Source organism: Bos javanicus, chromosome 25 (genome assembly GCF_032452875.1).
Source record: "Bos javanicus breed banteng chromosome 25, ARS-OSU_banteng_1.0, whole genome shotgun sequence".
In the NCBI taxonomy this organism is placed as follows: domain Eukaryota; kingdom Metazoa; phylum Chordata; class Mammalia; order Artiodactyla; family Bovidae; genus Bos; species Bos javanicus.
The window spans coordinates 2483238-2507639 of record NC_083892.1 but is presented as its reverse complement, the minus strand read 5'-3'; the positions used below and the strand labels follow the sequence as shown (position 1 = coordinate 2507639).

Below are 24402 nucleotides of genomic sequence, written 5' to 3'. Positions count from 1 at the left end.
TGGCAACCCACTCTAATACTCTTGCCTGGAAAACCACATGGACAGAGGAGCCTAGGGGGCTACAGTCTATGGGGCCACGGAGACAGCATTGAGCGTGCACGACCACACACAAGAGTAGTAAATGTTTTCTGGCTCCATGCCCTGACCACATGAATCATTTGCAAATTTTCTTCCCCATTCTATCGGTTGTCTTCTTACTTTTCCGGTGTTTCCCTTTGAAATACAAAAGTTTTAAGTGCTTATATTTTAATAATTTATATCATTTACTTCCCATTCTTTAAAAAACATAATTCAGTGCGATGTGGCATTTTGTGAAGCAGACGTCGTGAAGTGAGAGGCTGGAGAAGTATCCATTGTCTCAGCGAAAGGAGCCTCAGATATCACATGGGACATCCCTCTCTGGGCGCCTCCAACCAACTCTTGGTTGCCCCCCAGCTCATCCTCAGCCACCCTGTCCCCCATCAATGCTGGTTTCCAGCCTCTTCTGGAAAACAGTGATTCGGGTCTGTCACGTTCCTGCCACCAAACTTCAGCCTGGCTCCATCACTGCTTCAAGGAAATGAGGGTTTTCTCTCCTGTTATTTTTACTGTCCTGCTTTGGGGCTGACAAGCCTTTTGAAGACAAGTTTCCTCCTCCTCGTACTTAGAAAGGGTCCTGACAGAGGCCCAGATGGCTTCTGGTGCCTTTGAATTCCCAGGTCGCTGGCTGGTTGAAGACACCGGGCTGTCATCCTCCTTCTGGCCTGGTCATGACCACGCTGGGCTCCATGTCCCTGGGTCAGCTCTTGCAGCACTGTGGGCCTGCTGAGGCTGGGTGGCACATTAAGAAATGGTGGGTCTGTGACTCCACCCATGGGGGGTGAACCTCTCTAACCCAGCCGATGAGCTGGGCTCAGTAAACACAGGAAGAGGTTAGAGAACTTACCAGAGACACAGAAAAGCCACAAGACAAACAGATGCAGGTGTTGGCCCAGCTCCCTTGCCCAGGAAGACCATGCCCCGCCCCACCACCCAGTTTGTTAAAATGCAGATTCCTGTCCCCAGACCTCAGAGTGTAGATTCAGATGAGGACATGGAATCTGCATTTTCAGTCTCCAGGGTCATGCTCTCTCTCTGTGTGTTTTTTTTTTTTTTTCCGGCAAGATCAAGCAATTTGAGGGATCTTAGTTCTGGGACTAGAAATTTAACCCAGGCCATGACAGTGAAAGCACCTGATTCTAACCAGTGGACCACCAGGCAATTCCCTTCTTGGGTCATCCTGTGTGGAATATTCCCGAAGCAGATTTGCAGAGGCACTGGTTTTTAGATCCTGAATTCTGTGACGAGTCTGGGGTGGGCAGAGGTCAATGAGGTGGCTCAGGTTCCACCCACTCATCACCCAGGAACGATGAGGAAGCCGTGACCCAGACTGAGAGGAGGCCAGTCCACTGTCTTCCCACCAGCATGAGCTGATGGGAGCCAAGCAGCTCCCGAGAGGACGGCAGGGGCTCAGGTGTGGAGGAGCAGGGAGGGGTCCAGGTGCAGGAGGGTGTCCCCCTGAAAGTGGGCAGTTCTGGTTCCAGGGTGCTGACCGGGAAGAAGGTGCACGGGGCCGACTGTGGAGCATCATCTATGTGTGAGCAGTGATGTCACCCAGGACTTGGGGCACAGTGACCAGGGGTGGTCTCAGGGCTGATGTGGGGTCCCCAGCAATGTGGGTTGATTGGATTTCACAGAAGCAGGAGAAGAAGTCAAACATCATAGAGTGCCGGAGAGCCAGGCTGGGGTTCAGGGTCCTGGGGTGGACGGTGGGGCCTGTCCCTAAAGACCCAAACAGCTTGGCACAGTTGTTGACAGGAGTGGCCTGGGCTGCCTGGCACACAGACTGGGGCCTTCAGGAGAGAATGAAGGCCGTCTGGGCGCTGAGACCTCTGGGGGCCCCTTGATCCAAGGCGAAGTGGCAGGTGTCTCCCTGCCCCGGCCTGCCCCACAGGGCTTGTCGCTCCCAGCCTGGCCAGCCTCCTTGCTGAGGCAACAGCCTCTCTCAGCCCAGCACCTCTATGGCCTTCTCATAAGTCTTCCAGGCCCAGGACCACCATAACAAAGAACCACAGACCCATATATCAACAACACACATTTATTCTCTCACAGGGGAGCCTAGAAGTGGAGGTCAAGGTGTCAGCAGGTATGGTTCCTCTGAGAACCCTGAGGGAAGCCTGTGTTCCAGGTCTCTCCTAGGCTTTAGATAGCCATCTCCACATTGACACGGAATCCTCTCCAGACATGTATGTGTCTCCTAATCCCCCATTTTCATAAGGTCACCAGTAATAATGGATTAGGGCCCACCCCAAGGACCACGTTCACCTTGATCCCTTGTAAAGACCACCTCCAGAAGAGGTGGCATTCAGAGGACTTCGGCATAGGAATCTGGAGACACAGTGTGACTGCTGATATCCTTGAAGGGCAACTGGATTTGGAAAGTAGAGGTGTTTCTTGGGCACAGCTGGAAGGGAAAGCTCTGAGCCTGGGGCTGGGAGGTTCAGTCGTTTAGGTGTTGGGAGGAAGACAGGGATACGGGAGTCCGCACATGTCACAGGTTTAGGTTTAAGACTCCTGCAAGACTCCTGGGAAGAATGTTTCCAGGAGAGAGGACAGGTCAGCTAAGAGACTGAGGAACTGGGAGAACCCACAGCATGGGGGTCATTAATGGTAAGGTATCTGACTGCTAATGAAGGAGATGCAAGGGACCTGGGTTCAATGCCAGGGCTCGGAAGATCCCTGGAAAAGGAAATGACACCCTACTCCAGTATCCTTGCCTAGGAAATCCCATGGATGAGGGACCTGGTGGGCCACAGTCCGTGGGGCTGCAGAGGCGAACACGACAGAGTGACAGCACTCACAGCATATCAAGGCATGATTATTTCCTGAGCCCACCCACGTGCCAGGGAATGTGGTGGGGCCTTAGGAGACCTGGCTTGAAATAGAGGGGCAGGGCTGCCCCAGAGAAAAAGGAGGGCATCCCAGGCAAAAGGAGCAGCATGTGCAGAGACCCCGGTAGGAGAGAGAGGAGCTTGGCCCCCAGCCAAGGACTATTGCGCAGGCGAGGAGATGCAGAGCAGCGTCCTGCGGATGAGACGGGGTCTGACAGGTCAGTGAGAGCCTTAGGTCCTCAGTTGTGTCTGACTGTGCCACTCGTGAACTGAAGGCTGCCAGGCTCCTTTCGCCTCTCCCTGAATTCTTTCTGAGCTGAAGCATAAAAGACCAGAGTTCACCAGATCAGATCAGATCAGATCAGTCGCTCAGTCGTGTCCGACTCTTTCCGACCCCATCAATCGCAGAAAGCAGGCCTCCCTGTCCATCACCAACTCCCAGAGTGCACTCAGACTCACGTCGATCGAGTCAGTGATACCATCCAGCCATCTCATCCTCTGTCGTCCCCTTCTCCTCCTGCCCCCAATCCCTCCCAGCATCAGAGTCTTTTCCAATGAGTCAACTCCTCGCATGAGGTGGCCAAAGTACTGGAATTTCAGCTTTAGCATCATTCCTTCCAAAGAAATCCCAGGCGTGATCTCCTTCAGAATGGACTGGTTGGATCTCCCTGCAGTCCAAGGGACTCTCAAGAGTCTTCTCCAAAACCATAGTTCAAAAGCATCAATTCTTCGGCACTCAGCCTTCTTCACAGTCCAACTCTCACATCCATACATGACCACAGGAAAAACCATAGCCTTGACTAGATGGACCTTTGTTATCCCATGAAATACCACCTAAGGGTTTCAAATGGCTATCCTATGCTAAATGGAGTACAAAACATCAGCTTTACAGCAAATAACCCATGAAAACTGCTGTCTATAACTTGCATGTGCTGGTTAAAAGGTCCAAGAAGTGAGATGACTGATATTCACATAAGTAATATTTCATTGTTTCAGAATTCTCCATAGGAAGGAATAAACTTGTGCCCAGAATCCCTGGAAATTGCACCTATTCCATTCACATCACTCCCTCCTGCACCTTGGAGGACTCTTTCCTCCATATTTTTATTGGATTTTGTTCTGTTACCTCCTGAGTTTATATTGTCCATGCACAAATCACATATCATTGGTCAAAAACTGAAACATTTCTTTGGGAGGGGGAATGTTTAGAAAATGTATTTCATGTAACTTACATTGAAATGGAGAAAAGATTTAATCTAAAAACAACAACAAAAAACAAACTCATATTGACATTGAAACAGGGAAGAAATTTAATGTTAAACAAAAAAAAACTTTATTCCTTATATCAACTGAGGAACCTCACTATCGTGAGAAGTAGTATATCAGATGTAAGGTCATTATGTAAAAAGAAATAAAGGAAAGAGTCAAGAGCAGGTTTAGCACAGGAGACTTGCATACGGATGGGGAGGTGAGGCAGGGACGGGGCCAGGAAGCCAAGGCTGCTCAGGGCCTGGCAGTGGGCGGCTCCTTGCAGCAGGGAACTCAGGCCAGAGGTAGGCCTTCCAGAGTCAGGCCTGTCAGAGGGACCCCCTGGAAGTGAAGGGGGAAGGGTGTGGCCGGAATGGGGCTCTGCCACACGGAACTCCCAGACAGGCTGCTGTCCTCCTCAGACAGGAAGGCGCAGGCCCAGGAGACAGGGAGAGCCTTCCTCCAGGTCTCCTGCCCTGCTGGGGCCTCAGCTGACAGCAAGCTGGGTCGCTTAGGATGATGAGGGCACTAAGACGCTAACGTCAGGGTCAGGGTCCACCACTGACTCCTCCTTCGAGACCCACAGCCAGCCCTCAGGGGTCCCCCTCGCTGAGGATCAGCTCAGCGCCCCATCTGACATGGTTTGGAGCGACAGGCAGAGGCACAGAGGCATGCTGACCCACGGAAGGCACCTTGGTCCTTGGCGCCTCCGGGCTTCCAAGCCTCTCCCACATCCCTGGGTCAGCAGAGCATCCCCGTCCCTGACAGACAGGTCAGACCTGGAGAAGGGAAACCTGGCCTGATGCTGTGGTGTCGTCCCTGCAGGACAGGAGGTGAGGGCAGTTAAAGGATGGGTCAAGGGTGAGCAGGAGTGCAAAGGTCGCTTCACAAGATGGTTTCTGGGAAGGGGATGGTGCAGGGCCTCCTAGATGAGGAGGAGTTCCTCCAGAACCACCTGCGGCTCCTAGACCTGGATGAGGTTTCCGAAGAGCTGCCCCACAGAGGAGCAGAAATCCGTCAGCACTCCCAAGACGGCCTTCACCACACTGCAGATGGCCTCCAGGAAGGTCACCGCCTTCTCCCGCAGCCAGGTGAGCGCATCCCAACACCGCTGCTGGAGACTCTGCAGAATTACTTGGAACCTCCCCAGGGCTCTGGCCCAGATGCTCTCTTCCGGATTCTGGACCTCCAGACGGGCAGAGACTGAAGGTCTCTGGATTCTGCAGCGTACTCCTTGCCGTGCTTCCTGAAGCAAGGGACTGGACTCCTGCAGGGATTCCTGCATGGATGGGGGCCTTTCAAGGACCTGCCCTGGGAGAGGCAGACCCTGGTCCTGACCTGACCGAGGCCTCCCAGCCCTTGTAAGAGGCTGGGGCTCAGAAGCCCAGCCCAGCCCAACCCAAACTGCCTGCCTTCAGGCCAACAGCTCAGCAGACATGAGCACTTCTCCCAGAGACTGGGCCTGGCCCCTCGGTTCCCCTTGAAGAACGAACCCTGGTGCTTGGTTGTACCTGCCTGCAGGTGGTTGGCCTCTGAACCCAGCACCAGGCCCACGGGGCTCATAGCAGGAAGCTCAGTCCAGGGCTCTGGCCACCATGTGCTGAGTGGGGAGGCTGATGCCCTCAAGGCTGCACCACCTGAGATTTCAGGGACCCCCCCCCTTCATCCCCCACTCCAGGGAGCTCTGTGCATTTGCAGCAGCCCCAAGGACAAGAGAGACCAGTGGGGAGGGGAAGGAAGGAAGGCACTGAGACAGTGGCTCCTACTCACGGGAAGGTTCTCTTGAATGTGATCTTCTATGAATTCACAGATGTCCTCGCTGAGTCCCTCCTGGGGAGAGGAAGTGTGCAGTCTGCACTCCTGCCTCCCTGCTGAGGTCAGTGGTCCCCATTGGCCTCCCGTGCATCCAGGTGAGTCTGAAGGGAGCCAGGGCCCCAGACCCCATACCCTGGCTGATCCAGCTCTGAGGACTACGCTTAGCATGGGGCAAGGTCCAAACTCACCTCCATCTCTGCTAGGACTGCCTCCATCTGGTGGGGAAAAAACACTCTGTTTAAAACACCCCCACCCTCTCTCACTTTCACCCTGAATCCCAAGGCCCAGCTGGTTCTCATCTCTGCCCAGTCACCCCAATAACTAACCCTCAACCCTGGGACCATGCTCTGGCATCCCTACCCTGCCCTGTTGCCCTGTGGCCTGGACGCCGCCCTCAGCATCCCTGGCCTCCGTATCCCCTCCCTGTGCACTCACCTGCCACACAGGTGTGCGTCTGTCCAGTGTAAGGACTGGGCGCTGAGCTGTGACCCTCATCATCACCATGACTTTGAACCCACCCCACCTCCCTCACACTGGGGAGGGTCGGGGTTGGGGCACACTGACCCACCTGTGCTTCTTCTGGTTCATTTCCCATCTCATCACAGAAATCATCCACCCGGTTGTGCTGTGAACAGAGATGGACTTGAGTAAAAGAAGCTCGGTTCTTTTCCCTGCTGGGTCCCAAGTGGGCCAGATCGTTCTCGGCTTCACCCAGCAAAACCCAAGCCTCCCGAGCCCCCAGCTATTCGTGGGGATGAGCCTCTTACCATCCTGGTCCTCAGAGAAGCCAGGTTATGTGGGACTCCCTGTGGAGGTAACAGTGAAACTCAGGTTCTGGTCTTGTAACCACCGAGACCTGTTTTACACACACACACACACACACACGCACACTCACCCAAGGAGGACGCTCACCCTGGAGTAGGTGAGTCAACCTGTTTCCCAGATGCTTAGCCCTCCGTGATCCCGCTGAGAGCTGACCAGGGAGGAACTGGCACTGTCCTCTCGGGTCTGAGGCGCTGACAGAGACAGTGGCCAGTCTTCCTGACATCTGACCCTGCAGATCCCCGGCCCCCAGCCCCTATCCCTCCAGACACTTTACGAGTCATGGAGGAGGGAGGTGCCCCACTGACCCCACGGGGGACTCCACCTAACGGCGGGAATCTGGGGGGTCCCTGCTGCCCTCCTGGCCCTGTGTGGTCAGTGCAGCTCATAGCGCCTGCAGGGCTCCCGTCTGCATACCCTGTGTCCCGGGGCCCCATCCTGTCAGCCCAGCATCACACAAGACTGGGCAAGTAAACACCTCGAAGGTCCATGGGGACACTCTCTGCCCTCATCCTCTCACTGGGCCTGGCCACTCAACCTGGGTCAGCCCACAATGACCACTGCCAGACACCGGTGTTCCATGGCCTGGAGCTCCTGAGCATCTGGACACCCTCAGAACTAGGTAGTTGAGTGGGACAGTGGGCGGAGGGCACCCCAAAGGGTAAGAATAGACTCTGAGCTCAGCATGGCTTCACCTGTTGATCCAGGCCCTGAGAGAAATGCTTTCAGCTTTTCTCGGAAAATCCTGGCCAGCCAACTAGACCCCACACGCTGCAACTAAGATCATTCAGAGACAAAAGAAATTCAATAAATAGGAATAAGCATTAGAAGGAGCCCGAGGATGGCTGATTCCTAGGACACTGCAGACGCTCCACGTCCGGCTCACCCACGAGCATGATGACTCTAATTCCTATACTCACTCCCTGGTCCATTGCTCCTTCCTCAGTGCCAACACAGGCCCCCACACTAAGCTGCCCCCCAAACCGAACGCCCAGCAGGAGCCCCAGCCCCACAGCCAGGACCTGCTACATAAGGAAAGGGCTCAGAGCAACAGGAAACTGGAGCGTGCTTGTCAACAATTATCCAGAATTTCAGGATGGTGACAGCAGAGCGTTCGACCAGGGTCATTGTGAGACGCTTTGGGGCGCTTTGATGGCCCGGGTCCCATGTTTTGACCCTCTGCTTCCCCAGTGGGAAGGAAATGGCAACCCGCTCCAGTATCTCTGCCTGGAGAAGCCCATGGACAGGGGAGCCTGGTGGGCTACAGTCCCCGGGTTCGCAAAGAATTGGATGCCACTGAGCGACTCACACTTTCACTTTCTCCTGCGGCCACCCCAGGGCCCAGGGAGGGTGGGACAGAGGCTGCTGTGCACAGAGCAGTCAGCAGGACTGGGGCTGAGCTGGTGGGAGCGGGGACAGGTGGCAAATGAGACTCCAGGCCCACTCTCCCCTCATCTCTTGTCACTCACCTTAGCGAAGCACATGGTGGCTCAGGGTCCTCCCGCTGGGATCTGGTGGAGGAAGAGTGGGAGGAAAAGTGCTTCAGAGAAGAGGGCTCGCCCACCACCCTGGATGGTCCTCCGCCTGCAGGTCTCCCCCACCCCCACGCCGGGCTCCCCAGAGCCCCTCACCTGAGATCCTGCAGCCAGAGCTCCAGCTGAGCACTGCCCCGCTGCCTGCTGAGCCCCAGCGACTTAAGAGCCGGCCAGGGAGGGGCAGAGAGGGTGGAGCCCTGCTGGGGAGGAGGCAGGGTCAGCTGGGTGTGTTTGAGACAGAAACTGAGATAGAAATAGAAGCAGAAACAGAAGAGGAAGGGGGGGAGTCAGAAGGAGGGGAAGACATGGAGCCAGAATCTGAGGGGCGGGGCGGGAAGGGCGTGTCCCTCACACTCAGGGTCCCAGGACAGGGCCCTTCTCCCTGAGCTGGGTGGGGATCTGTGAGGCCAGCTTGGGCTAGGACCCCCCACCATCCGCTAGAGCACGCGGAGGGACGGGGTAAAGTCCAGACTTGGGATGATAGTTTGAGGAAGCTTCAGGGGGAGCCGACCAGGGCCCTTGAACAGACTGCACCCCACTCCATATCCAGAGAAGCTTCTGTAGCTGCCCTGCCCTCAGGAAGTCACAGGACCTGCAGGAGCCCTGAGGTAGAGACTCTCCCCTGCATCCAGGGCAGGGCCGGGCCTGTGTGCCTCACCCACAGGATGTGTCCTTCAGAAGGGGCAGAAGGGAGCCTTGCTGGCCGTCTGGGCCCCGCTCACCAGGGTCTCCTGAGCCCTGCTCGGGACCCCGGGCCTCAGTCACCATGGTAGTGGTCTTCCTGGCCCTGGCCAGCCCCACAGGGCTTGACTCTCACAGCCTGGCCCACCTCCCCCTGAGACCACAGCCCCTCACAGCCATGGCCTGGCATCCGTCTTAGAGACCCAGGGCTGCCACATCAAAGAGCCACAGACCCGGGTCTCAGCAACACACATTTACTCTCACAGTGGAGCCTCGAAATTGAAATCAAGGCGTCAGCAGGCAGCGGTTGCTCTGAGAGCCCTGAGGGAAGCATGTGTTCCAGGCTTCTCTCCTAGGCCTGTTGACAGCTGTCTCCAGGTCTGCATGGCGCCCTCCCTAGACAAGTATCTGTCTCCTAATTCCCCATTTTCCTAAGGTCACCAGTCATAATGGATTAGGGCCCACCCTAAGGGCCTCATGCTCACTTGATTCCCTGTAAAGACCCCCCTCCAGGCGCTGGTGGTTAGGACTTCACTGTGTGAATTTAGGGGAACACGATTCAGTGTCTAATATCCTTGAACAGGAACCGGCCTCCTGATGGGCCACCCGTGTGCACCCCACGGGGACAACCTATGAATCCTGCTCCTCAGGGAAAGTCTCTCTTGGACCCACCAGACCCCAGCCGGCACCCCTGCCCCTTAGGGACCCGTTCAGTTGTCTGAAACTCCCTTCCCACACCCAGGAAGTCCAGATCCTTCCCTGAGCCACCTCAAAACTCCGGGCGGGAGGGAGACAACAGAGCCACACTTGCTTTAGCTGTGGGCTTCCCTGGTGGCTGAGGGTAGAGAATCCGCCTACAATGCGGGAGACCTGGGTTCGATCCCTGGGTCAGAAAGATCCCCCTGGAGAAAGGAACCCACTCCAGTATCACGGCTCAGAGAATTCCATGGACTGCATAGTCCATGGGTCAGAGAGTCAGGCACAGCTGAGCAGCTTTCACTTGCTTCAGCTGCACGCCTCATTTCCAGGTCTTATCTCGGGTGATCTGGCTGCCTGAGACATGACACTGGGCACCTCCACATCTGTCTCAGGAAGGCCACCTCCTGAAAGGCATTTCATGTCTCACTGTGGGCTGAACCCTTTTCTTTATAGAGTTTTAGTGAGGTGTAATTCACATATCATACAATTCACCCAGGAAAGTGCCTAATTTAATGCACAGTACTACTCAACCATCATCACCATCAATTTGAGAACACTTTTATCATGTCCAGAAACCATCCTGCACCCCTAAGCCATCATCCCCATGGCCCACCACCATGCAATCCCTAAGTCTGCTTTTAACTTTTTGAGGTACCACTAGACTATTTCCCCAGGCTTCCCCGGTAGCTCAGTGGTAAAGAATCTGCCTGCAATGCGAGAGATCCGGGTTCAATCTGTGGGTCAGGGAAGATCCCTGGGAGGAAGACATGGCAACCCACTCCAATATTGTTGCCTGGAAAACCCCATGGACAGAGGAGCCTGGGGGGCTACAGTCTATGGGGCCATGGAGACAGCATTGAGCGTGCACGCACACAAAACGGTCGAATAAGTTTTCCGGCTCCATGCCCTTACCACATGTATCATCTGCAACTTTTTGTCCCCATTCTGTGAGTGTCTTTTTACTTTTCCGGTGTTGCCCTTTGAAATACTAAAGTTTTGAGTGTTTATATTTTAATAATTTGTCTCATTTATTTCCCATTCTTTAAATAACATAATTCAATACCATGTGGCATTTTTGTGAACCTGACTTCATGACGTGTGAGAGGCTGGACAATGTCCATTGTCACAGCGAAAGGAGCCTCAGGTGTCACATGGGACATCCCTCTCTGGGCGCCTCCAACCAACTCTTGGTTGCCCCCCAGCTCATCCTCAGCCACCCTGTCCCCCGTCAATGCTGGATTCCAGCCTCTTCTGGAAAACAGTGATTCGGGTCTGTCACGTTCCTGCCACCAAACTTCGCCTTGGGGCTCCATCACTGCTCCGAGGAAATGAAGGGGTTTCTCTCCTGTTATTTTTATTGTCCTGCTTCGGGGCTGATAAGCTTTTTGAAGACAAGTTTCCTCCTCCTCATACTTAGAAAGGGTCCTGACAGAGGCCCAGATGGCTTCTGGTGCCTTTGAATTCCCAGGTGGCTGGCTGGTTGAAGACACCGGGCTGTCATCCTTCTTCTGGCCTGGTCGCGACCACGCTGGGCTCCATGCCCCTGAGTCAGCTCTTGCAGCACTGTGGGCCCGCTGAGGCTGGTGGCACATTAAGAAATGGTGGGTATGTGACTCCAGCCATGGGGGTGAACCTCTCTCACCCAGGCTGTGAGTAGGCTCTGTAAACACAGGAAGAGGTTGGCCCCTGGGTGGAGAACATGGAGGGGACGCACAAGTCAGAAGACAGAGACCTGAGACGGCAGCTGCTGGCCCTGGTCCCTTGAAGATCGGGGCCACCCCCAGCCCACCCCCACATCAACCACCCAGTTTGTTCAAATGCAGATTCCTGGCCCCAGACCCAGAGTGAGGATTCACAGTGAAGACATGGAATCCGCATTTTTCAAGTTCCCTAGGTCATTCTCTCTTTCTCTCGGACCACATCGATCAGCTTGAAGGATTTGAGTTCTGGGATTAGAAATTTAACTCAGGCCATGACAGTGAGAGCACTAGATTCTAATCACTGGACCACCAGGGAACTCCCTTCCTGGGTCATCCTGTGTGGAATGTTCCAGAAGCAGAGTTGCAGAGGCACTCATTTAGATTCTGAATTCAGTGGGGAAGGGGGTCATTGAGGTGGCCCAGGTTCCACCCACCTGTCACCCAGGAACACTGAGGAGGCAGTGACCCCAGACTGAGAGGGGACCAGTCCACTGTCCTCCCACCAGCATTGAGCTGATGGGAGCCAAGGGGTTCTGGAGAGGGTGGCAGAGGCTCAGGTGAAGTGGTGGGAGAGGTGTTTTAGGAGCAGGAGGGTGTCGTACTGAATGTGGGTGGTTCTGGTACCAGCGTGCTGACCAGAAAGGATGGGCCACAGGGGTGGGCCATCTGAGGAGCATCACCCACTTGTGAACCACGGATGTCACCCCGGACTTGGGACACATGCTCTGGAGTGGTCGCAGAGCTGGGTTTGGGACCCCACCAATGTGCTTCGATTGGGACATCGTGGAGGGAGGACAGGATGAGAAACGTTAGAGCAGAGGCTGGAGAGCCTGCTCAGCACGGGGGAGTGGGGCTGTCCTGTAGAGCCAAGCACTTGGGACAGCTGCTGCTGTTGGCAGGCGGGGTGGGGCTGCAGGAATTCAGCCGCCTGAGCTCCGGGAAAGGCCAGGTGTTCCGGGAAAAGGAGAGTCCTGCGGGGTCATGGCCAGGGGCAGGGGAGGAAGGAAGGGTCAGGGGAGGAAGGAAGGCCCAGGAGGCCACACTCAGGGCATTCAGTGCCAGGGCCGGCCCTGTGTCTCCGCCCTCTTGGACTTAGCTCCACCTGCATCCCCAGCTGCATCCTGGCTGAGCCCAGCCCCTGGGACAGACTTCGCACAGCCACAACCTGCAGGGGCCCCGTGGGCGATCCGCTCCCTTCCACGCAGCCGCAGGTTCCCTTCAGGGGGAGGCCAGGCCCCCCACCAGCAGGGACAGAAGAGGCAGGAGGAGCACCGAAGGCCGCCCCGCAGCCCGACTGATTCCGCACTGACAGTCGCAGTCTCCGGGCTTAAGGGTCGCTCTGGGGGGTCTGGGGGCCCGAGGGCCCACAGTGGGGGCGGGGCAGTCCAGGAACTTGGGACCCATGGGTTGGGGGGAGTCTGGCTCGGCTTTGATGCTGCCCTTGGGGAAGCGCCAGTAGTGGAGGCCCTTGAAGAAGTAGGTGTCACCTGCAGGGAAGGAGATGTTTCAGGGGCTGGTAGCACGCCTGCCCACCCTCCAAACCCCTCTCTCCGCACCGCTTCTCCCCCCACCCCGGGGTCTGTAGGCCCCACCACCCCCACGGTCCCTGGGCCCCCATCGCCCAGCCCCCCGGATGCGCGAGCTCTCCCACCTGTGTTGCTGACAGTGACATCGTCGGGGGCCGACGGTGCGCCCTCCCAGAGGCTCAGGTCGCGCGGGTAGCCGGGGTCCGGGCGCGCCGCCGCCTCGTCGTACCGCCAGTACTGCCGCCCCCGGATCAGGTAGGTCTTCCCGTTGAGCGGCCAGGAGAACACGGCGTCCACCTCCGTCCCGGGGGGCAGCCCCAGCTCGGTGAGCGGGCGTGCGGCGCCCTCTAGCAGCCGGTCCTGGAACGACCAGAACTGCGGGCCTGCGGGCAGGGCGGGGGCCCGGGTGAGCCGCGCTGCGCATGCCCCGCGCTAGCGCCCCCTCCCCCAAACCCGGACCGCACTGACCGCTAAATAAGAGGATCCGGCCGTCCGGGTGACGGGCGTAGGCGGCCTGAATGACCTTCACCTGGGTTGGCAGCCCCTCCCAGAAGCGGTGGAGCCGGGCGGGCCGGGGTGACACCAGCTGTCCCGAGGGCTGGAGGCGCCAGAACCAGGGGCCTGGGTTGGGGGGCGATTGGGGGTTGGAAGAAGGGGTGGGCGTATAGGCGTGAGATGAGATGGCAGGAGGTCACCCCTTCTGTACACCCCTCTACTACCGCGCACCCACCTTGCCCGCCAGGGTGTGGCTTGGACACAGTTCAGGGTTTCCCCTCCCACCGCTGGGGGCGGGGCGGGGCGGGGGGCGCAGGTCCATCAAAAATCAAGGCTGCAGTGGCTCTAGGGTGACCGGCTGGGCCAGGAGTTTCCCATTTTTGGCACTGAAAGTCCGGCATCCCTGCGACCCACGGGGCCCGGGCGGCGGGTCACTCTAAGTGGATGTGAAGCCAGCTGTATGCGTCCGGGGAGATGGAAGTCACTTACCTTTGAAGAAGAAAGTTTCGCCTCGGATGTTGGCGATGGCGTCAAAATTGCCATCACATCGATCAGGGAGGGGTTGGGGGGTGCTGGGAAGGAAAAGAGAGGTGAGCAGAGAGGAGGGGCGGGGTCCCGCTCCTTTTATTTAACCTTTACCACATCCTACAAAGCAAGGACTCTGACCTGCCCATCTGGAGAGGAGGACCCTGAGGTTAGGGAGCGCATCCAAAGCCTCCTACCTGGAGAGGACTCACCTGTCCGGGGGCAGGGCAGGGGGCGGGGGAGGAGGAGCCAGGGGCTTCCGTGTGGGCTTGTCATATGGGGTTTGGGGTGCTCTCCCTGTGGAGAAAGGGTTACAGGGCTGGGTCCCCTGAGGCTACTGCAGAGGCCACCAGGGGGCGAGCACCCCGCCGCCCGCGGTACCGTAGAGCTGCTGCAGGCCTTCGCGGTCGTCCTGAGACAGGCGGTACTCGGCGGGGTTGCCCACTGGGCCCTGGTAAAAGGGCCTCATGATGGAGTCGGGCGCTGAGGAGTGGCCCAGGCCCAGGGCGTGGCCGAACTCATGAACAGCCACCGCAAACAGGTCCGTCCCCTCGCCATCTGGGGAGGAAGGGAGAATGCGCTGGAGCCGGGCTCCAACCCCACCCTGGCGCCCCCAGGAAGCCCCGGAGAAAGGGGCCTTCTGGTGGACACAGCCAGGAGACCCTCCGAGGTGGCCGTGGCCTCCTCTGCGCGGATGCCCTCCCTGAGTCATCTTTTCCCTCCTCTGTGGGTGCACTTGTTCGGAAGATAGTCTCCTGTAGCCTGGTTTGGTAGTGCTGCACACCGGGGGGACGGGCTGAAAAGACCTCAGAGCAGACTAGGGAAAGAGCAGGAGGAAACGGCATGGACAGGGGAAGGAGCAACTGTATAAGGATGGAGCCCCTGCCCCAGCAAGGCAACATACAGAAACATGTGGGGAGACCTCCCCGCTGGTCCCCACGCTCCCAATGCAGGGGGTCTAGGTCAGGGAACTAGATTCCACGGGCTGCAACTGAGAGCCTGCAGGCTGCAAGATCCCAAGGGCCGCAAGGAAGACCCGGCACAGCCAAATGCATAAATGAATATTCTTTAAAAAAAAAAAAAAAAAGGAAACATTCTAGAGGAAGCAGGATCCTCTGGGTGTGTGGTTCTCTGGAGGGAGCCCCAGCTCTGGGGAAACTCCCTTCTGGCAGCTCCAGAGGCCCCGCCCCTCTGCACCATTCTCACTCCCACCCACAGGGAAGGTAGGTCAGACTCCATGGTCCCCCTCCTCCTCCTTCCATCCCCACCCGGCTAGTGCCCAGGACCCCCAGTCCTCTATTTCTGCTCCATCTCTCCCTCCCACAGCCTCCATCCCCCACCCCTGCAGCCTGCATCTCTCGGAACTCGGAACTCGAAGCTCTAGCAAGCACTCTCTAACCACAGCCCGCTGGCCCTGGCGCCCAACCTCTCTGACCACAGAAGGCTTTTCCCTGGGGACCCAGCCCAGGCGCCAGGACCAAGCTGTCTCCACGCTCCCAGCTGCTGGCTGAATCCCAGCTCCTCATTGATTCCCGAGCCAGTGAGAGGCTAAGAAGGCACAGAGACAGCAAGAGACAAGCAGCGCCCCCCACCACCCCCAGGTTGATCTACTGTCATGGAAATGTCTAACTAGAGTGAGCAGTGGTGAAAGTGCAATTATTGGAAGTAACCTGGTGAACTGAAAAGCAAATTTCTCTCCACCCGTCAAGGCCACTAAGTGAGAATCTAAGGACAAGATGAGTGAGTCATAAGCAGAGCAGCAAAGGCTTTTCCTCAGTTACTTGTACCTCCTATCCTCATTTTACAGGTGAGGAAACTGAGGCACAGAGAGGTCAAGTTAAATGACAGAGACGGAACCCTGGCTGGGCTGTCCTGCTTCTCAGCAGTGGTTTCAGATGTCTGTCAAACTCATAAGTACTGATGAATTCCCATGTTGACTGTGGCTTTTCTCAATATGTGCTGAGAGCTTTTTCTAAGAAACTGGACGGAGGACATTTGGTGTCTTAATCAGGTAGATCTTTTTTGTATTTTACCACGTGCCCCACCCGGTGTCCTTGCCTCTCCTCTGGCCACACCCCTTCCTTGCACCCTTGTCACGCTATTTAGCTAGGGAAATTACACAACCATGCAGATCCAGCCGCAGAGACTCCCGGTGCTCATCTCTGGGGGGTCCTCTGCACCTCCCCTCACCCTCACCCACAGCCTCAGCAGGCAGCTCCTTTGCTCCCCCCATTCAGCCTCAAATCCAGACTCAAAGCCCCTCCAGGTGCTACCCAGTCCCAGCCCCAGCCCGCAACTCTTAGATGACAAATTTCCTGTTTCATCAAGACAGGCCGCTTGTGTCATCGGTAAGCTTCTGTTCATGGGGCACAGAGCTTCATCCCCCACCAGCTCATCTCCTGCTTCTTGCCCTGCCCTGGGAGAGATCCTTGCCTCACTCACCTCCTCCAGGACAAGGACAAAGCCCCACCCATCCGTTCATCTCTGCCTTCATGCATGCATGCATCTGTCCCTCCATCCATCCGTGTGTCCGTTCATCGGTTCATTGATCCATCCGTTAATCCGCGATTCATACACTCATCCCCCACCTCTATTGTCTCATCCACTGTCCCCGAGTCTTCAAGACTCCCTCATCCTAGGGCACCCCCTGGACCTGTCTGCCCACCATCCACACCCCGCACCCCGCCAGCAAGCTCTCTGCTCAGCAGTCTGAACTCAGCCTTCTGTTGCTCAGCTCCTCTCATGCCTCTGTGGTCTGGATTCTCCCTCCACCCACCAAGCCATTGGGCACTAAGGTCACTTTGTCCCCACATGGCGAGATCCAACCATAAGTAAGTTACTGGATGACTTGAAGCCCCGCTCACTGCTGCCCACTTCCTCCTTCACTTGTCTTCCTAATCACCTTTCAGCCTAGTTTTTCTCCATTTGCTTTCATCCTTCCCCAACCCCTCCACCTGCTGCCCTCCCCTTAACTGTGAGACTTCCCCACCTCTGAACTTGGTCTTCACATTCTACCTTCTCCTGGAACCTGACCCCCCAGGTACCACCAACTCTCAAATGTGCTGGGAGACCCAGCTCATAGTGGCCGACAGTGAACAGTGTGCTGAGAGCTGTAGATGAATTACTGGTTTCATCTGCAAGCCCATGAGACCAGTACATACTATGATCCCCATTCCTCAGGTGAGGAAACTGAGCCCTCTGAGGCCAAGTAACTGGCACACGCAGCAGCAGGCGGGGGAACCCTGAATTGAGTTCAGCTCCAACCCCAAGTTCTTAAATGCTGTTATACAGCCTCCCTGCGGTGGATCTGTGTCTGCTATCCCCACCTCACCTGAGTCCGTCTGCAGAGCCTGAGGACCCATCCCCAGCAAATGGCTCTCCCTCCTGGCCCAGCCTCCCCCAGCAGTTCCAGGGATGGGAAGTGGGAGAGCTGGGCCCCCTGCCTCCAGGCAGAACCAACCCTGGGGTGCTATTTACGCTCCAGAGAGCTCCAGAGAGTTCCCTGCGGGGTCAGGCTCTTCTCCAGCTGAGACCACATCCTAGCTTAGCTTCTCCCCCCTCCCTCCCCCGACGTCTCTCCTGCTTCCCTTTCCCCTGGGAACGTGCCCCCCAAAACTGCTTGCACAAGAATTTTCCTCTCACGCGCCAGTCCTGGGAAACCTGACTTGAGTTGGAGGAATCCAAATTCTAGCACAAGATACTGGATCATCAACGCACCATCTGCACCGACTCGGCGCTGCAGACACAGGCCCCGACCTGAACTCACCTGCCCTCCCCAGCCTGCTCCTCCTCCCCGCCCTCTTCTCACCTGCATTAATGGGACACCATCCTCCAGGGCCTTTGAGCCAGAAACCTGGCTGGTATCCGGCCATCCTCACTCCCTTTGCTGCCGAATCCAATCAGATCCCAATCTCTGTCCATCCTGATGGACTCCCCACTGAGCTGCCCACTGCCCTCCAGCCCCACTCCCATCGCCCCCACCATCTCTTACCTGGACCCCCAGCTACCTCCCTGCCTCCCTGTCCCCATCATGCCCCCCAGGGCAGCCAGTGGTATCTCTGGAATGCAGAACTTCCCACAGCTCCCACTGCCTTTGGAATCCCATTGTCCAGGCCCCGCCACATGCCCTCCCAGGCCCCTCATCATATGAGACTGGCCCTCCATCCTCTGCGGTCCGCTCCTAACAGCACGTGTGTGCCTTCCAGCCCCGAATATCCCAGACCGATCCTCACCCCTGTACCCCCACCTCTGACTCCCCTGGCCTCAGCGAGCTCACTGGCTTGTGCTTTATATGTCCCCTCCCACCCCCACCCTGGTACTCCAGGAGAGTGGGACCCTGGGCGCTAGTTGGCACGCACTGTCTACATATGTGAAACAAGCAAAGTCACCGCTTCCAGGAAGTCCCCATCCCTTCAGCCAGCCTTTGTGTGAGCACCCCCAGGCTTAAGGACTTCCTCTGTTGTGATTCCACGTAATTGTGACACCCTGTGTAGCAACTGCCAGTTACTCTTCTGACTCAGCTACTGGCAGACCTGAGTTCTTGCCCTTTTGAGTCCTTGGCCCCAACTTGGACTTCCCCTCTGTGATGGGCAATTTTCTGTGTCAACTTGGCCAGACTAGGGTGCCCCAATGCCTGATTAAGTACCAGTCAAGATGTTGTTGTGGAGGTTATTTTATCAGCATGAATAACATCTATAAGCCACGGTAAGTAGAGCAGATTATCCTCCATAGTGTGGGCGGGGCCCGTCTAATCAGTTGAAGGCATTAAAAACCAAAACTGAGGTTTCCTGGAGAAGAAAGAATTCTGCCCAAAGACGGCAACATGGAAAGCCTGCCAGCTGCCTTGCTCTGCAAATACTGGACTCAAAATTGCACCATCAAGTCTCCTGAATTTCCAATTTGCAGGCCTGCCCTACAGATTTTGGAGCTCACCAGCCTCTGCAATTCTGTGAGCCAGTTCCTTAAAGTAAATCACTTTCTCCACACACATGTGCACACACCCATCCTACTGGTTCTGTTTCTCTAGAGAAGCCCAACTGATAGAGCGTCCATCAGTAAACGTAATGTAAACTTCATTCTTAAGGACAGGCAGGTCTGGACAGGGGACCTCTCAGAAGAGGGGAGATGGTACCTTTTGACCCAAAAGTCCAGGTCTCCTCATCGTCGAAGTGCGTGTCCCCAGAGATAGGGTGCTCCCCCGGGAAGAAGGCATGGGCCAGGGTGCCCCCCTGCCCGTCGAAGGGGTAGCTGTCCTGGTGATAGGCCCGGGCAAAGTCGATGAGGATGTCAGGCTCCGTGGGCCCCTGCGAACCCACCTCCTGGAACCTGAGGTCTGACTCGGCGCCCCAGGTGGTCAGGGCGTGGTGCATGAGGGTCCGCACAGTCTCCTGGCTCAGCCCAGAGCCCTGGGGGAAGGAGTTGACCCTGGAAAGAGGAGGGCCAAGTGAGGGGCTCTGAGGAGAGAGGGCAGACAAAAGAAGCTGGGGCCCAGCGGGCAGCCCCAGGGTGGTCAACAGGGCACCAGGACTGACCTCCACGTCAGTGTCCGCTTCTTCCACACGCTGCCGCTCAGAGCGTACCGGCGCCGCCGCCTCACCAGCCCTGCTGCCCCCAGCACGTCGGGCAGCGAGCAGCGGGGTTTATGCATCGTGGCCACCGTCAGCGGGTCTGCAGGAGAGGTTGCGGCAGACGGGGAATCAGCAGCAGGCGCGAGCTAGCATTTTCCATGGGCAAACTGAGTTTCCAAGAGCTACAGACACTTGCTCACAAAGGCCCCACAGCTTGCACTGGGAGCCGGGCTATCTGATTCTGAACACCAGCTCGTACCAAACTATGGCACTGCCCTCTGGGTATGATCACCCTTCACACCTGGTCCTGGATGGACACAAGAGTCTCAGGCCAGGATCTGAGCGGCCCGCTTACCTGAGTCCTGGCAGCTGGACTCCAGAGAAAGAACCCTGGGGGTGCCAGGAGAATGCCTCTCTTAAAGGTTGGAAGCCCCTAGGAGGCTACTCACACCTCACAGGCTAGCTCCCGAGTCCCCATCACATCCAGGTCAAGTTCAAAGTCCCCGGGCCAGCCAGGTATCTGGTCTCTGGTGGCAAGCCCCTCCCAGGTCAGGTCACCCGGAATCCCACTGCCCAGCTCAGCTCCATTCCCAGCAGTCCCCTCAGCTCCACATGAAGGTCCAACCTCATCTTGTCGTTTGAAGTGACAAGGAGCAACTGAGCACATCCTGGGGCCAGAAGGTTCTACCTCCCTCGAATCTGGAGGGGACCCCTCTGCTTCCCTCTTCCTCTCATTTAACCCAATGGAGGAGCCTCTCAGCTCTGCCTCTGAAATACACATTCTGGATTCACTGCTTCTCATCACATCCTTGCCTGAACACTGGTCTCTGTGCTCCCCACTCTCCATTCTCCACCAGTAAGCAGTAAATAGTAAAGTAAATGTCACTCAGTCGTGTCCGACTCTTTGTGACCCCATGGACTGTAGCCTACCAGGTTCCTCTGTCCATGGGATTTTCCAGGCAAGAATACTGGAGTGGGTTGCCATTTCCTTCTCCAGGAGATCTTCCCAATCCAGGGATCGAACCCAGGTCTCCCGCGTTGTAGGCAGACGCTTTATCATCTGAGCTACCAGGGAAGTCCAGTAAGCAGAGGAAACTAAACTGTAAATCAGGTCTCCTTGCCTCCCTCCTTCAAACCCTCTCAGCGATTCTTATCACTTTTGAAGTCAAACCAAAACACCCTTCCTGGCTCTTGTTTGGCTCTGCAGTCCGCCTTTCATCACAGGCATACAAGCCTGTGTCTGCCACAGGGCCTTTGCACCGGCCTGCGAGATCGCCTCCCACATTCCCCCTCTTTGTGTCCTAGGAATTCTTCATGTCACATGAGCTCCTCCCAGCTCACGTGACCTATTTCAGAGGGGCCTGCCCTGCCCGGACCAGCCCCTGAGGATCATTAACATTTTATTTTTTTCAGAACACTCATCACTGTTATTGCTCTGAGCCTCTCTCCCTCTAGAACGTTAGCTCCACGTGAGCGGGGACCTCATCTACCTCGTTCGCCACTATACCAGTGGAGCCTGGAGTGACCTCACATGTCAGTTCATCGGGAAAAGATTCCTGATAAATATTTACTGAAACAGGAATGTCTTAGCACCTCCAGGGTTGGGACCTGAGGTCAGCATGTTCATAGACCCTGGTGATTCAGCTACATGCAGATGTTTAGACCCTGCAGTTGGTGGTGTGGGCAACAATGGTCAGGCTGGGTGCAGGGCCAAGACAGGGCTGGGGAGGGGGTGGAGGCCACGTACCCAGGACGCCTGTCTCCGGCAGGCCGGCAAACCTCTGCATGACCTTGATCGCATCCCGCAGTTTTGCAGGGCTCTGCAGCTGGGCCTGGGCGGGGTGAGGGGGCGGCAAGTAGCCATAGCGGGTCAGCCAGTCCTAGACCAGAATTGGGAACAGGGGAAGCAGAAAGGCTTGTGGAGGGACTCTCCCATCCAACCACCATCCTGGAAGCCTCACCACTCACCAGGCATGGCCAGCCCCGGGGAACCGTCTGCTCCCCACCTCAAGGTCCAGGCCCTCCAGCCCCGGCTTTGCTAGTGTTCATCTGTTCCCAAGAGTGCCCACTTCCCCACCCCAACCCTTTTTCAGATTTCCAAATTCCGGCCCTCAACCTCCTGACGAATCCAAGAATTCGGGTCCCCAGTCTCCACCCTCGGTCACGAATCCAAGGATTCGGGTCCCCAGTCTCCATCCTCGGTCACTCTTTGGACATTTGGAAAGCGTCCCCAGCCTTCTCTGAACCCAGAAGTCCAGGCCCCGGGCTCCCCTCTCTCAGCTCTGTTGCAGGTCTGAGCCGGCGGACCCCTGCACTCACCACGCCCAGGCTCACGTCCTGCGCCGAGGGCTCCCGGGCGCGCGCGGGCGGCTGCAGCAGCGGGAGCAGCAAGGCCAGGAGCCGGAGCATGGCGCTCTCCTCCCCGGCGGCCGGCTGGGCTCCAGGGGACCTGCCCCGCACCGCCCTGGAGATCTGGGGAGGAGGTCGGGGGCCCGGAGAGGCTCAAGGGACCTGGCACCGCGTTCGAGGAGTGGGCAAGGGGGTGAAAGGGTGGCGCGCGGGGATCCGGGACCTTGGGAGGTACGATGCGGGGGGTACTGGGGCGTCCAGCCGAGGGCCGGGAAGGTTGAGAGGGAGCGGGCTCCGGGTCTGCGGCACGGCCTCCGGGGGGTGCGCACAGGTCCGGTCCGCGCCGACGGCCTGTCGTCCAGACAGGAGGGCTAGCCCGGCGGGGCGGGGCGGGGGGGGGGGCGGGGGCGGGGCGGGGAAGGCGAAGACTGCTGGGGCCAACCTTACGTCGTTAGTGATGGCTAAAGACCCTACCGGATCCAAGGCCTCCCCGACTGCTTCAGAGAGCCCGGCCGCAAGTTTCTCTTCCCAGATCCCTGCTCTAATGGGACTCTCCGGAGGGCCGCTCGCTTCTGCTTTCTCAGACCCGCGCCGCCCGGCCCGGGGGAGGGGCGGCTCGGGGCCCTCCCCTCCCCCACCGCCCTTCCCGGAGACCCCCGGGCGCGCGGCCGGCGCTTCGGCTGGGGGATTTCCGGGCGGCGGGCGGCTGGGCTACTTCCCCCTCCAAGGGGCCGCGGCACGCCCCCCGCCCATCCCTGCCAGCCCCGCACTCCTCCCACCCCGCCCCCCGCCGCCCGGGTGTGCGCGCCTGGGGCTGCCTATGGTCCCCGAATTAATTCCCCTAACTACGTGGGCTGCGAGGGTCTCTGCTTCCCACGCCGAGGTTCTAGCGTCTCTAGATCCCAGACCCGGGGACTACCTAGGGGCAAGTACTAGGCTTTTAAAATCCTCGCTAGGCTTCCCAGGTGGCTCAGTGGTAAAGAATACGCCTGCCAATGCAGGAGACTCAGGTTTGATCCCTAGGTCAGGAGGATCCCCCGGAGAAGGAAATGGCAACTCACTCCACTGTTCTTGCCTGGGAAGTGCCTTGGACAGAGGAGCGTGGCGGGCTACAGTCCACAGGGTCCCAAAGACTCGGACACCACTTAGAGACTAAACAACATCGCAGGAGCTGGAGCGCCTGTGGCAGGTCGGTTGGAGCGCAGCGCAGAAGAGGGGGCGAATGGGAAGAGACCCGGGAGGCAGAGCCGCCGCTCACGCCCGCGGGGAGCCGGGTGCTGGGAGGCCGAGCAGCTGGAAAAAGATGAGGAGGAAGCGGGGGTGGACTTCCTGTCGGGGGGGGCGGTCTGCAGAGCTGGGCCGCGATGGGACCCCCGTGTGCCTTTTAAACAAAATAAACAGTGAGCAGGATTAGCAAGGTAGAAATGCAAACTAAAACATCGAGATCCTGTGCTGAGCCGCTGGGGCTGCAAGAACAAACCACCACAGACCAGGTGGCCCGAACAACAGCAGTTTATTTCCTTACTTCTGGAGGCAAGGTTGTTTTTCCCAAGGCTTCTCACCTTGCAGGTGGCTCCGTGGTCCTTCCTCTGCCCAGGCAGCCCTGGTGTCTTGGTGTCCACATCCCTGCTTCTCATAGACACCAGTCACACTGGACGAGGACCCACCCCAACTGCCTCATTTTACCTTAATGGCCTCTTTAAAGTCCTGTCTCCAAATGCAGTCACATTTTGAGGGGCTGGGGGTTAGGACTTCAACCTATGTATTTAGGGACACGGCTCAGTCCATATTGGATCCCCGTGTGCAATGAAAACGTCCCCTCCTCCTCCTCCTGGGTCTCCTTTGCTCTCTTGCACACGGCCACACTCACAACACTTCTGACACCAGATGTGTGGGGTTTCTTCCCGCATCAGACAGTTCTGTGTGACACCAGCCAGGGTGTCCTTCAGTTCTGACCATAGCTAGAGTTATCTAAGATCCCACAGGTTAAGAGTTCAGGCCCACAAGACTGCTCCCGCTTCAGATGCAGGCAGGAGGTCTGCAGGTCACCCCAGGTCAGCCAAGTTGGCTACAAGTCAGAGGTTCCCATGCCTCCCCCTCCTTGGATTCAATTGTTTGTTGGACCAGCTCACAGAACTCAGGGAAACACTGGGATTTTCCTGGCGGTCCAATGGCTAAGACTGTGCTCCCAGTGCAAGGGGCCCAGGGTTCTGTCCCTGGTCAGGGAACTAGATCCTGAATGCCACAACTGAAGAGCACACGGGCTACAACCAGTGCACCTAAATAAGCCCCCCAAAAAACAATATGTAACTTGAAAGACACTGGTATGTCACAGAACTCCACGCAGTCGCAATCACCCCCACCCGTAGCCAGGATGAGGTTGCAGGCTTCCATCTGATCTTGTCAGGTTCCAAAAGCAAGAGTGGTCTTGGCACAAGTGGCCTTGCCCTTCCGGGCATCTGGTTGTAGTTGAGCTAAGAGACAATATCATCTCTTGCTCTGAGCCTCTTTCAAGGCGTTAATGTAATACT

At 57.3% G+C, this 24402-nt stretch overlaps 2 protein-coding genes across 3 annotated transcripts; both read right to left on the bottom strand.

Annotated features, from left to right (window-relative positions):
- Window positions 1–4195: 4195 nt before the first annotated feature.
- On the bottom strand, window positions 4196–8515 carry LOC133238162 (interleukin-32-like). The gene is made up of 7 exons (XM_061400956.1): window positions 8426–8515; window positions 8264–8305; window positions 6740–6778; window positions 6541–6597; window positions 6161–6187; window positions 5928–5987; window positions 4196–5436 (listed from the first exon to the last, which is right to left on the bottom strand). The coding sequence occupies exons 2-7, from the start codon at window positions 8276–8278 to the stop codon at window positions 5122–5124; spliced, it is 513 nt and encodes a 170-aa protein (XP_061256940.1). The 5' UTR covers window positions 8279–8305; window positions 8426–8515; the 3' UTR covers window positions 4196–5121.
- Window positions 8516–10712: 2197 nt separating this feature from the next.
- MMP25 (matrix metallopeptidase 25) lies at window positions 10713–22508 on the bottom strand. Of its 2 annotated transcripts, none has more exons than XM_061400955.1 (10): window positions 21842–22508; window positions 21270–21402; window positions 19487–19622; window positions 19087–19379; window positions 14337–14513; window positions 14168–14252; window positions 13920–14002; window positions 13404–13556; window positions 13061–13318; window positions 10713–11395 (listed from the first exon to the last, which is right to left on the bottom strand). In XM_061400955.1, exons 1-10 carry the CDS (start codon window positions 21929–21931, stop codon window positions 11301–11303), a joined length of 1503 nt encoding a protein of 500 aa, XP_061256939.1. In that variant the 5' UTR covers window positions 21932–22508; the 3' UTR covers window positions 10713–11300. The 2 variants fall into 2 exon arrangements, with proteins under 2 accessions (XP_061256939.1, XP_061256938.1); XM_061400954.1 differs by having other exon boundaries at window positions 10713–12896; window positions 21842–22498.
- Window positions 22509–24402: the final 1894 nt, after the last annotated feature.

Coding starts and splice junctions, on each gene's coding strand:
- LOC133238162 (XM_061400956.1), bottom strand. Junction 5,988..6,160: donor CAGTCCTAGCAGAGATGGAG/GTGAGTTTGGAC, acceptor TCCTCTCCCCAG/GAGGGACTCAGCGAGGACAT. Junction 5,437..5,927: donor ACATTCAAGAGAACCTTCCC/GTGAGTAGGAGC, acceptor CCATCCATGCAG/GAATCCCTGCAGGAGTCCAG.
- MMP25 (XM_061400954.1), bottom strand. CDS start 21,931: ATGCTCCGGCTCCTGGCCTTGCTGCTCCCGCTGCTGCAGCCGCCCGCG. Junction 19,380..19,486: donor AAGCGGACACTGACGTGGAG/GTCAGTCCTGGT, acceptor TCCTCTTTCCAG/GGTCAACTCCTTCCCCCAGG. Junction 13,557..13,919: donor CGAAACTTTCTTCTTCAAAG/GTAAGTGACTTC, acceptor CCCCCAACCCAG/GCCCCTGGTTCTGGCGCCTC.